Source organism: Lepidochelys kempii, chromosome 2 (genome assembly GCF_965140265.1).
Source record: "Lepidochelys kempii isolate rLepKem1 chromosome 2, rLepKem1.hap2, whole genome shotgun sequence".
In the NCBI taxonomy this organism is placed as follows: Eukaryota; Metazoa; Chordata; order Testudines; family Cheloniidae; genus Lepidochelys; species Lepidochelys kempii.
The window spans coordinates 221,693,495-221,707,278 of NC_133257.1; the positions used below are offsets into that span (position 1 = coordinate 221,693,495).

At 39.9% G+C, this 13,784-nt stretch overlaps 1 protein-coding gene across 10 annotated transcripts in view; it reads right to left on the reverse strand.

Annotated features, from left to right (window-relative positions):
• Positions 1-13,784, reverse strand: part of DYNC1I1 (dynein cytoplasmic 1 intermediate chain 1) — a 270,699-nt gene that overhangs the window by 106,484 nt on the left and 150,431 nt on the right. For all 10 annotated transcript variants that reach the window (XR_012157549.1, XM_073333889.1, XM_073333887.1 and 7 more), the window contains one exon: positions 4,958-5,120. Coding sequence is in view for 9 of the 10 variants with exons in the window: in XM_073333889.1 (XP_073189990.1) it covers positions 4,958-5,120 (163 nt within the window). In the remaining variant the exon portion in view is untranslated. The remainder of the gene's footprint in view (positions 1-4,957; positions 5,121-13,784) is intronic.

Consider the following 13,784-nt stretch of genomic DNA (forward strand, 5'->3'; position numbering starts at 1 on the left):
TAAACCTTGCCAATTTTTTTTTTTTTGTGTAACATCACTAAGATACAACCTTTCCTATCCACCCACACAGCTAAAAGTCTCATCATTTCCCATCTTGACTACTGCAACTTCCTCTTCTCTGCAATATTGTCCCAATCATTTCCATTCAAAATTCTGCAGCAAAGACCATTTTGCTAGTTCATTGCTTTGATTGTCACCCCTTCTCTTGCATCCCTCCACTGGCTCCCCTTTCTCCATTCATCAAACATGAGCTATTTGTCTTAATTTTCAAGACCATTCTCAGCCTATCCCTACCCCACTGATCATCTCTCTCATACTAATAAGATGTCACTTCCCACCTCCAATCGTCCAATGATTCTAGCCTTCATCACTCATTTGTTATATTTTCAAACAATGATCCCTTTCTCCCATGCTGTCTCTCATGCATGGCAGGAGCTCCCTGTAAACATCCAAAAAGCTAATTCCTTATCCTCCTTCCAAACCCTTCTTAAAACTCTCGTGTGCCCTGATACTTACCAAAAACTTGACAACTGTTAGGCAAGTGGTGAACTGTAACTACTGCCTATCACACTGACTAGTATGATCTCATTGTTTCCTGGTGCTCCTCCATCTGGTCTATCTATATCCAGCTGTTGTTTCTTGTCTTATACTTAGATTGTAAGCTATTTGGGGCAGGGACCATCTTTTGTTCAGGGTTTGTACAGCACCTAGCACAATGGGATCCTAGTCCATGGCGGGAGCTTCTAGGTATGGCCACAGTTCAAATAAAAATAAACAGTGCCTATGAAATGCATATAGTTCTTATAAAGCCATAATATGCCCCAGCTCCAAATCGACATAAGGTATCACCACTCAAGTTATAATGACTGTCTGGTCCTATATATGTATTCCCCTATTACAGGTTACCTTCTTGTGTTCATTGTGGATTCACTCACTGCAAGGGTCTAAGTAAGGTCTTCGATGTCATGTAGGGTTGCCATTGCTAACTGTCTAATCGCACAAACTCATACACCACCTGCCCTGCCCTTCCCCCAAGGCCATACCCCTGCCCCGCCCCTTCTCCGAGGCCCCATGCCATCTCACTCCATCCCCCCTCCCTCCATCGCTCGCTCTCCCCTACCCTCACTCACTTTCACCGGGGTGGGGCAAGGGCTTTGGTGCAGGTGGGGGTGTGGGCTCTGGGCTGGGAGGTGGAGCAGAGGGGTTCGGAGTGTGGGAGGGGGCTCTGGGATGAGACTGGGGCAGGGGGTCGGGGTGCAGAAGGGGACTCAGGGCTGAGGCAGGGGGTTGGGGTGCGGAAGGGGGTGAGAGGTGCAGGCTCTGGGCAACGCTTACCTCGGATGGCTCCCAGAAGCGACCAGCATGTCTGGCTCCTAGGCTCAGGGGGGACCAGGTGGCTCAGTGTATTGCCCCTGCCTGCAGGAACTGCCCCCACAGCTCCCATTGGCTGCAGTTCCCAGCCAGTGGGAGCTGCGGAGTTGGCGCTCTGGGCGGGGCATGAGGGGCAGCCCACAGAGACCCCTTGGCCACCCCTGTGGCTAGGAGCCAGACATGCCAGCCACTTCCGGGAGCCACGTGGAGCCAGAATAGGCAGGAAGCCTGCCTTAGCCCTGCTGCATCACCGACCGGACTTTTGGCCTATTAAAAACTCCTGGATTGCTTTTAATAGTCACTGGGAGACTGAGGCCAATTCCAGTAGACTCCTGGCCAATCCAGGAGGGTTGGCAACCCTAATGTCATGGAAGCCCTATGGTAGCCTGGTAAGGAGCACTAATACAGTAACTCCTCACTTAACATTGGAATCATGTTCCTGAAAAATGCAACTTTAAGCGAAACGATGTTAAGTGAATCCAATTTCCCCATAAGAATTTATGTAAATGGGGGGGGTTAGGTTCCAGGGAAATTTTTTTCACCAGACAAAAGACTATATTATATATACACACACACACAAAGTATAAGTTTTAAGCAAACAATTTAATACTGGTACACAGCGACGATGATTGTGAAGCTTGGTTGAGGTGGTGAAGTCAGAGGGTGGGATACTTCCCAGGGAATGCCTTACTGCTAAATGATGAAGTAGCAATTGGCTGATCCCTAAAGGGTTAACTCATTGTAGTGAATGTAGCCTCACTCTCTACAAGGCAGCACAAATGCAGTGAAGGGAGACAGCATGGCAGACAGAGACACACACTGTGTGTGTGTGTGTGTGTGTGTGAGAGAGAGAGAGAGAGAGAGAGAGAGAGAGAGGGAGATGCGCATTGTACCTTTCAATATGCTGACCCCACTCTTAAGTACACTGCCTTGTTAAGTAGATCAGCAAGCTGAGACCACAGGTGCTGCCAGGAAGCTCCCTCTGTCCTAAGCCCTGTCCCTGTCGTGTGCCCCCCTGCTCTATGGAAGATGCGGTAAGTGGGGTGCAGGAGCAGGGGGGAGGGGGACACCCTGACATTAGCCCCCCTCTTCCCCTCCTGCCCCCTGCACAGCAAGCAGGAGGCTCAGGGAGCAGCTCCAAGGCAGAGGGCGGAAGAAGCACACGGCAGTGGGGGGAGAGACAGCTGAACTGTTAGCAATTGATAGCCTGCTGGGAGGCTGCCGCACAGGGAACTTAGGGGAATGGGGAGCTGATAGGGGGGCTGATGGTCCACCTTGGTTCCAAGCCCCCACCAGCTAGCTGCAACGGGCTGCTCTTCCTGCAAACAGCGGACAAAGCAGGTGGCTGCCAAACGATGTTATAAGGGAGCATTGTGCAACTTTAAATGAGCATGTTCCCTCATTGATCCGCAACATAACAACGAAACGTTAACCAGGATGACTTTAAGTGAGGAGTTACTGTACTTCTCAGAAGATAGCCTCCAAACCCATTATGAAAAGGAGTACTTGTGGCACCTTAGAGACTAACCAATTTATTTGAGCATAAGCTTTCGTGAGCTACAGCTCACTTCATCGGATGCATACTATGGAAAGCGTAGAAGATCTTTTTATACACACAAAGCATGAAAAAATACCTCCCCCCACCCCACTCTCCTGCTGGTAATAGCTTATCTAAAGTGATCACTCTCCTTACAATGTGTATGATAATCAAGTTGGGCCATTTCCAGCACAAATCCAGGGTTTAACAAGAACGTCTGGGGTGGGGACGGGGGGAGGAAAAGACAAGGGGAAATAGGTTACCTTCATAATGACAGTCATTATGCAAGGTAACCTATTTCCCCTTGTTTTTTCCTACCCCCCCTCTCCCCCCAGACGTTCTTATTAAACCCTGGATTTGTGCTGGAAATGGCTCACCTTGATTATCACACACATTGTAAGGAGAGTAGTCACTTTAGATAAGCTATTACCAACAGGAGAGTGGGTTTGTGGGGGGGGGGGGGGGGGGGGGGGGGAGAAAACCTGGATTTGTGCTGGAAATGGCCCAACTTGATTATCATACACATTGTAAGGAGAGTGATCACTTTAGATAAGCTATTACCAGCAGGAGAGTGGGGTGGGGGAGGTATTTTTTCATGCTTTGTGTGGATAAAAAGATCTTCTACACTTTCCACAGTATGCATCCGATGAAGTGAGTGTAGCTCACAAAAGCTTATGCTCAAATAAATTGATTAGTCTCTAAGGTGCCACAAGTACTCCTTTTCTAGTTGAGAAGTAGATTCCATCATCCCTAACCCCACTTAGGTTTGGCTCTGTGAGGAGAAGGGTGAATTCAACGGATTGGGCTGTTCAAAGTTGTCTTCATGATTCTTCTTGAACTTTAGACAAAGAAACTCTTGCTTCAATTTAAAGACATTTAATGATTGTGATCTTGCATTTACATAGCACCTTTCAGCTACATGGATCCAAATACTTCACAGATTTTACTAACTGGCTGTATAAACTCTGTGTAGAGGAATCACAGGACCCTCTGGGGTGAACTGAAGCAGCAGTGCAGTAGTGGACTGCAATGCTACCCAACAGCTTAGGGTAGTCCATGAAGAACACTGTATCCAATTAAAACTGTGGGGGAAATTTTAGAGCTTGTCCACACAAAGACTTAGAGCGTGCGAAACTAGGGTATGAATCTACAGTTCTCTAGCCTGCCACTCAGTATCTGCCTGGGTGGACCCTGCTACCACACACACTTTGACATACTGCACCACAGAACTTTTCGTGCACCGCAGCAGGGTCCACATGGCCAGTTAGTGCACAGCAGGCTAGTGTGTTGTAGATTCACACCTCAGCTTGTCACACACTCTCAGACCATGTAGACAAGCCCTCATTTAGGCAGAATGCAATTACTTCAGGTGGAAACTGTCTAAGATTTCAGTACTAACACCCCACCTTTGAAATGTGTAATGACACATTAACAAATACAGGTGATCAAGACCTTGATTTTTTTACATTGTCTGAAAGATAGTGCTATAATAAAGAAGAATCATAATGAAGAAGTTGTCCTAAAGATTTCTCTTGATGATCTAGTCAGTAGCTCAGTTTCAAAGAGCCAGATTTTTAAAGTAGTTTGGAACATCAGGGGATTTTCAACTCCAATAGAAGTTAGGCTCCTATTCACTTTTCAAGATCCCATGAGCCTTTCCACACCTTTAGGTGCCTAACTACACATAAAAATCTGGTCCAAAGTTTAAAAAGGAGTATGAAATGACAAATAATAATCAGAGGGAAAAATCATTTTTTTCCCAATATTTTCCTTGTTTTCATCAAAATTTGAAATGTTGTCAAAAGATTGAAATTCAAAAAATATAGACTAGCTCTAATAAGAATTTTAAAAGAAATCAGATCAAGCACGAAGCTATTTTACAAAATACTTCAGTATAACACACTGATTATAGACTTTCAAACTATCAATCTCTGAGGTTTCATTGTCTCTCTCTGACCAGTATTCTATTTTTTTAAAGATGCACTTTTATCAGCTTTTCTTCAATATACATTAGAGTGGGGGTGTTATTTAAAAAAGTAAAAAACTGACCCATCTTTCTCTTCTACATCTCTGCCACTGTAGTCAAAGAATATGTCTGAATCTTCAGCCAAAGCTCGCTCAATTACACGTATTGTCCGGTCGAAAAATATCAGGAATTCTTCTGAATGGAGAATCTGTTGTTTTTCTTCCTCTGTCAATTCTCTAGGAGGAGCTTGCAAAGTACAAAGACATTGTTAAGAATATGACAGCGAAGACGTTTCCAAATGAATAAAGTCTTCAGTAAAAAGGAACTTTTTATACGAAAGCTCATTGCATTACTGACAGGAATAAATCAGTGCCTTACATTTAAAATTATTACTAAGAATGATTTTAAATGTATCAAAATGTACTCCTGTAGTCATAGAATGTAGCATTTATGCAGAAGAGATCCTATATCTTGCATATTTATTATTCTGAAGAGGAAAATACTTAAGACCCAAAATTAAATAAACCCTTCATTCATATTTCAGGAAATAGTTCTGACTGACATTAATTGCCATACTAAACTTGAAAAAGCATAACACTTATATAACAGAGGACCTGTCTTAAATGCCCTTTTAAAGCAGATAACTTTTTATGGCTAAAATAAAATAATCTTCTTAACTTGGTAAAAGTTATACTACAGTTTATTGTATTAAAAGGGCTGCTGGATTTCACGTCAGATAATACTTCTGTTCTGTTCTTTCATTTTCTTCCTGGTGCAACTGGTAAATTTTGTTCCTGTTTTGGATAGTTTGTGAGGCAATGAAATAAATAGCTAAAGTTCCCTTCGCATGTTAACAGTGAAGAAAATTTAAAAAACAAACAAATTCTATTTTCTTTAAATATTTTTTTATTATTTGTAAAAGAACTTTAAAACCAGAGTGGACGGACTTACTGTACAATTCCCTGCTCACTGACACCGACAAAAGCTACAGAGAATCAAACTCTTTTACAGGCATAGTATTTTTTTGAGCCAGATTCTGACATATGATTAAAAATATGCTTAACCCTTAGAAGACTAGACATTTTCCAAATGAATGACCATTGGAAGAAATGTGACTACTTATATGTAGGTTTGGAAGAATTAGATTTTTATTAGTTAATGCTGACAAACAAATTTCCCTGTACGCACACAAATTGACAAAATAATATTTCCATCAATAATAATCAAAATTTACAGTTAGGCAAAGCAAGAAAGTTGCTGCTTGAGAAATTATTAGAGTTTCATTTAAGGCTATTTACTTTGAATATTTTGACACGTGATGTGGACAGTTTGTGTTTTAACAATTATAAAACTTTAACTTTTTGATTCTCATTATCTACTGTCATTAAATAATTATTGTCTGATCCTCTCCCTTGTGTGATCCTCGCATAATGTTCTGCAGCTCTGAAAATTTAAATTGATAAAAATCTAAAAAAAATGCTTAAAAATATACATTGATATTATCAGAAATTAAGGATTGAATTTTGCCAAGCCTACTTACATGAGATGGGGATTTTTAGGCTTGCACACTCAATTGTCAGTTTGTGTGATCATAGCATATGCTTATATTTATTTATAATCAGTGACTAACATATATGATATCTGTGTTATACATCTCCAAGATTCATCACACTTTGCTACACTACAGCCTGATTCTTAGAGGTGCAGAGCTCCTGCAACTCCCATTGACTTCAACTGGAATTGTAGGTGCTTGGAACCTCTGAATACCTAGCCCTTAGATTGGCTTATAGCCCTGAGTAGGCGAAGGAGCCTCCCAGAGCTCTCCAGTGTGCAAGGGAGCACACCTATTGCTAAACCCTTTTACAATATACTCCCCTTTATGATAGTGGCCAGCTCTATTGCTGGTGGAGAAGAGGGCACTCTGGTACCTTGTGGGATTGTGCAATTGTAGCTGGAACTTGATAAGGTGATGGTGGGGGCACAAGTGGGGGAAGGCTCTTTGTGCCCTGCTCCTCACACTGTGTACTCACTCAGGGGCCACCCACAAGCGGGTCATATATAACAATCCTATTACAAAGGATATGGGCCAGATCTTTTGGTTTACGTTAACTGGGCCCAAATTCTGAAAAGGACATTTTCCAATATATTCCACCAGTTAAAAAACACTCCCTACAAGATTCACTGAGTTTACTTTCCTCATAGGGTTTAATAACCTGTTCACAAACTATAACTTGAGTGTGGATATCAGGAGAAAAGGAAATTGAGAAGTTCTTAAAGTTCCAAAGCTAAATTCTCCTTTCAGTTTATACCAGCCAACCCCAGTGATTTGTAATGCATTGCATGCTATCTCTATAATCTTGTAAATCAAACATAATAAACTGAAAAGCTGTCTTTACCAATATGACATTTTAAACAATTAATCTTTGTTTTAGTTATATTAGCTACTTTGGAAAAGGGTGCAGGATCTACCTTTGGAAAATGCCACAGGTGTCATTGATTTACAACAAATTAATCCTGCCAATGGACCAAATTTCCAGCTGGTGAAGCTCTAATGACTTTAGTGCAGTTATGCCAGAAAAGAATTTGGCCCAACATTTGTAAATAGGCTTCCAAACAACATATCGTAAAAGAATCAATAGCTAAAAAAGTGTTTTTCTAAAACTACAGATTCCAACCAGTACTGATTAATAGCTGAATCAAAGGTCTTCTATGTTTGACCTGACTGTTCAGATTTTAATTGAGGTATTTATTTTTTAAAATATCTCAGTCTCTCCAGATCTTACTAGGTTAAATAGCAACAGCCCAAAGGTTAATTCAATATACTTGAATTTACCTTGTATCTCTGAGAACACCTCGAGAGCACTGATATTAAACTGTAACTTCATACCTTGGTGTACCCTAACGCTTAATGAAACTCAAAATGACAGAGTTCAAAGCTACACTTCGAAACTATGTTCCACTTGCTGAGCTGTAGTATATAGGATTTTTGTTTCAAATACCAGATTGACACAGCTGTGCACACCCCCTTTTGACATTTCCCACCCAGTAGCTTGGGGTTTTGTTGGGTTTTGGCCTTAGAAGGCTTGGCTCCACACTGTACCGAAGAGGACACAGGAAACCACATTTGCTCTCAGATACATGGATTCATTCAGGTAGCATGGAGGTAGCAAAAGCAGAATATTTATCTATGATTCTTATATAGCCCCTAGCACTGTAGAACTTGAACACTTTGCAACCTTCACTGTGTTTATCGTCACAACACCGCTGTGAGATAAGGAAATACTATTATCCCCATTTTACAGATGTGGAACTGAAGCCCAGAGAGACATGACTTGCCCAAAGTCTGTGGCAAAACAGGGAACTGAACCTGGATTTCTCAAGTTCCAGACTAGTGTCCTAACCACTGGACACCCTGCCTGTCTCTTACTAATATTTGTCCTTTATAAGTCTGTCCTCATCATCGTAATTTTTAAACTGCAGGGCCAGTTTAGATAGTGTGGCCAAATATGCAGCAAGTCATAGGGGTCCATCTTACCCCATAAAGGCTGAAATATTAGTGTGATGTTTACTGCTCATGATCCAGTGTCATATGACTTGGAGTATGAGCATTACTCTGAAAAGGAGAGCTCTGAAATGAACTGGAAGAAGTCAGCGTAAGGAGAGGCATCGAATGTGATTCTGACCTTCCTTGATGGTATGAGAGAAGAAAGAATACCTGGGACCTGAGCCTTGCATGGGACTATTTTTTAATCCCACTCCTGTCCCATACTGTAATACCCACTCCCACCTGCTCCCGCATTGTTTCTTTCACTTTTATCCCACTTGCATCTGCAAAAACCTTAGATCCCGCAAAACCCACAAGAGACACAGATTCCCCTATGCTACCAAAAAAAAAAAAAAAAGATTGTGTGTATATATACGCACACACACAGAATTTAGACACAATTTTTACCACTAAAGAATAAAACAAATATTGCTTTAACCATGTAAAAAAAATTAGGGCTGTCAAACAATTAAAAAAAATCACAAAAAAGATTAAAAGAGATAAAAAAGAGATTAAAAAAATAGTTGCGATTAATTGCAGCTTTAATCACACAGATGAACAATAACAGAATACCAAATTAAGTTTATTATAAATATTTGTGGATGTTTTTCTACATTTTCAAATATATTGATTCAATTACAACACAGAATACAAAGTGTACAGTGCTCACTTTATATTATTATTTCTATTACAAGTATTTACACTGCAAAAATATTTTAAAAAATAGTGCAATCTACAAGTCAAATCATAAAGGGGCATATGAATATTTAGCATATCTGGCATTTGAATACCTTGCAATGCCAGCTATAACAGTGTCATGCGAATGCCTGTTCTCACTTTCAGGTTACATTTTAAATAAGAAGCGGGCAGCATTATTTCCCATAAACGTAAACAAAAACTTGTTTGTCTTAGTGATTGCCTGAACAAGAAGTAGGACTGAGTGGACTTGTAGGCTCTAAAGATTTATATTGTTTTGTTTTTGAGTGCAAAGACTGTAAAAAAAAATTCTACATTTGTTAGTTGCACTTTCACAATAAAGAGATTGCACTGCAGTACTTGTATGAGGTGAATTGAAAATCTTTCTTTCGTTTATCTTTTTTACAGTGCAAATATTTGTAATAAAAATAATAATATTAAGTGAGCACTGTGCACTTTGTATTCTGTGTTGTAATTGAAATAAATATATTTGAAAATGTAGAAAAACATCCAAAGATATTTATAATAAATTTAAATTGGTATTCTATTATTGTTTAACAGTGAGATTAAAATTGTGATTAAATACAATTTTTTTTAATCTAGTTAACTTGTTTTGCATTAATCACTTGAGTTAACTGTGATTGACAGCCCTAAAAATATTTTAACTCCTGATATAATAGACATCAAACCTTTTTCTATCCCTTGCTTAAATTTAAATATTAAAACCTTTATATAAAAAAAAGAAAAACTTGCTTTACTTTGCTGAAATTCTATTTATGACAAACTGACGAGAGATCTAGTGTTTTCCCACAAATTACCGCAGTCTGGTTTATTTGCGCACCCAGTCCAGCCTGCCACAAAGTACATTTTACCTGTTCCCTCTATTTTGGCAGCAGGTCCTGTGAGACCCCGTGGGATCCCAGTCCTGTGGCAGGGCTCTACCTGGGACCCCTCCTAACAGAGACTGTTGACTTTCGCTTTCACAAGGAGAATCTACTGCCTACCCCAATATAGGCAATAGTCTGCTCAGTAACAAAGCACTCATTATTCCACACCAAAGACCGCACCATCTACTGCCCAGGGTGTAATCTCCTTTCTCTAGGCCAGCTAATCCAAGCTAATTTGGGGGCCTATTAATTGGGTTGTGTTGCTAGGGTTGCTTGAACTGGTCTAAGTTTTAACTTTGAAAGGCAAATTCTCTGCACAGTGTCTGGTCCATAGACAGACTGGGGATGAGGAAGATGCACGGGGTGCGGGAGAAATCCTACCCCCAGGAAACAGAGCAGCTGGGTAGTTCGTATCTGTAGCCTTTGTTGAAGCTCCATGATCCAATCCCTCTGTTTCCCCCAAGCCAGACACTCCCTCCACTATGCACTGTTATATTAGTGGTCCCTGTGGAGTTCCAAGCCAGGAAAGGGGTATAGACATCCCCTGCATGGCCTTCCTATCAGTGAAACAATTACCACCAGCAGGAGAACAGTATATCTGTAAGTGCATTAGATGGGGGCATTGCATGTAAGAAAGGAACAACGGGCAAAAAGTACATGTTGACCTACTGTAGCATCCACTACTGAATAGTGATTAGCACTAAATGAACTCATCTGGAGAGGAAGCCTGTAATGAGACAACATCCCAACCTCACCAAAGAACTGCTTTCCCAGCATCACAGACAACAAGCATGACAATACAGTGAAAAGGCATATAAGGAGAGAAAATGAATGTGAAGGCAAATGGCAAACTAATTTTACACTGCTCCAAATGGTTAAAACTATCAGGTAAACCTAATCTTCTCTGCAGCTTGGAAATATAAATTCTTTACTTGGGCATTTGCCAACTATATATGCCCCCTCCCCCTCCACAAAAAAATCAGCAGAAGGGAGAAAGGAAAAAAATAAACAGTTTGAAAACTCCAGGGTGTTCATGGGCAATGGAGACATGAATGGCTGCAGTTCTGCCTCAGCAAAATCTCCCTCCTAGCTCTCGATCATCTGTGTGAAGCCAACAGACTATTAAACCCTCTTCAGTATCAGAAACACCTTGGCTAATGTTTGTACGACATAAACAAGCTTACCTCATTCTTCTTACTGACACACCAGATGCCCCAGGCAATATTAAGCTTCATATTTTAACCTTATTTTCTCGTTTCTTTCGGCTGCCTCTGAAGTTTTATTTGAGGCGAGCTCTGCTTACAAGAATGTTAATATCATTACTTTTTCTAATGCAAAACACTTCTGCAACTCGTGACAAATACAAGTATAAGCGGAAAACTGAAACACACATGGTTGCTCTTTTTAATATGAAGATTTTTCCACCCATTTATCTTTCAGAGCTATTTCCATTTTCCCCCCGTTCCTTCTCCCTGTGTATGACCATTACCTTGAATAAAATAAAAAGGTTCTATGCAATTTTTTCCCCTTCCGGCAGCTTCCAGGTACTTTGATCTCAGCTTTTAAGAGACACACAAATTTCTTCTGAGGAAACTAAGAGAAACCTAAGTGGCTGATCAAAGTATTTTTTTCCCCAGAGGCCTTGTTCACCTGGATGTGGCCATAGCATCTTCACAAATTATATTTGACAATGCAATATTGGGCTTCAAATTTATTTACTATATAGAAGAAAACAAAAAAATATATAAAATTTTCATACCCCTTTGATGTTTAACACAGGTTAAACAATAGGATATTTAGTTACCAGCATCAAGTGAATCTATATGCTGATTGTTTACAACTATTTTTATTAAATTCCAGCCAATGTGGGCCAAATTCTGCTCTCCTTTAAGACGAGGCAACCCCATTCACTTTGTACTGATCTGGCTAATGTTTATGTGCACCACTATCTTCTACTGGATAGAACCAACATAGCTAAATAATGCATAGGGCCTATACTGCTGATTGCTAACAGATTCTTCTAGCATCTTATTAGATAGAAAGAGGGTCCAAGTTCTATCCCCACTTTGACCATGACGTTCTGATGGGCCATAGCATGATGCATAGTGACAACCATGAAATCCTTGGGGGCCATGAATTTATTATAACTTCAGTGGGGCTGTATCATGTAACCATAAGTAGCATTTTGGCCTGATGTCTCTGGAGCTGTGTGGGATCGCAACAAAAGTCAATAAACTCTCTGTATACATTTTAAAATATCATTTTTAAAAATGCAGACAGACTGTTTCAGAGGAAAAAATATGATGTGTATCCAGAAACCACAATGAAATATATTCTACACTGAACCAAATGTCTTTTAAAAACCTAAAAAAATGGAAGAGACGTGAAGGCAACAGTTATTCAACATGTAGCTATGAAAACAAATGGTATTTTATCAATCTACACCTGAATTAAAATGATCCCTGAAGATTTCATTTTGCAGCATCTCAAGTCTTTTCTCCACAAATTTTAAACCTATGTGTTTGAACATAACAGAAAAAATGTACTTTGTCTACATAGGAACTCTCTTATAAATTTAGGAAAGGACCTAACAAAGGCTCCAGTCTTGTTCCCACCAGATGGGAGCAAAATTGGGTTAAATATAAACCAATAGTTTTGATGACAATATAAGTGAGAGGCTAATCCTGCAAACTCTTAATCAGTCAGGGCCTGATTCTTTTCCCACTGGAGTCAAAGGGAGTATGTAAAGAAGAAAATCTACATTTAACTAAGTGCAAAGGAATATGAAATAGTTTCCTGCAGCCTAGCCCATTATAAAAGTCTGACTAAGTTACTAGCATCTATTAAAAAAAAAAACCTGTTTAAAAAAAAAAAGAAAGAAATTGTGAGAGCATAGCTACAACCAGAGATAGCACAGCTCTTCTTAGTTCTGTACTTCTTTTGGGGGTGGGGGTGAGGAGCATGGTGTAAATCCATTCAACCTTTAGATTTGTTAGCTAACAAGAGCTGTGAAAATCTTTGACATAATCTTGTAAGGTGCTGAGCAAACCCTGGTAGAACATGCCCTCATATCCCATTGATTTTTCCTGTGTTTCTAGCTACAGTTCTGTTGTTTGTCTTGATAGGGGCCATCCGGCTGCATTTCCGGTAACATTTATTTTCAGGTATTCTGAATATCCCTTACAAGCTTCTTATTTAATTTCTCTATTTCTGGTTAAGATTATTTTTTTGCAGTTATCTAACAAATTAGTTAAAGTCAATGAACTTTTCCTCTAAGGGTCTGTGTGATCAACTGTCAAAAACCAGGGCATTTTAAAGTTAAGGGCTCGCTGCCAACAGCAGGGTGTCTCAGACTCTTTTTGAACTTGTCTTCTGTTGCTTCTAGACACAGCATGGGGTCTGATTCTGAAAACTTAAAGTTTGACTTTGATGCATTGCCTGAGTAAGGAAAGCAAGATTAGGTCCACCGATATTTAAATACAGTACAGAGGTACTATATAATGTGATTTTTTTTATTTCATTCTATTGAAGTTCCTTTCAAAACATTCCATTGAAGATGACAAAACGTGGATTATTTACCTATAATTACTTCTGACCCTCTTCCACAGAAAATAAATGGATAAATAAATAAATGTTCCAGTCCTTAGGTAAATGAACACTTAAGCACATCAGTGACTCAGTTAGATAGACCTTCAAAACTATTATTGGGCCTGATGAATTAGAGCTTGTCTTTAGTAAAAATTTCTGGTTAAATTTTCTTTTTTTTAAAAAAAAGGTTCATGG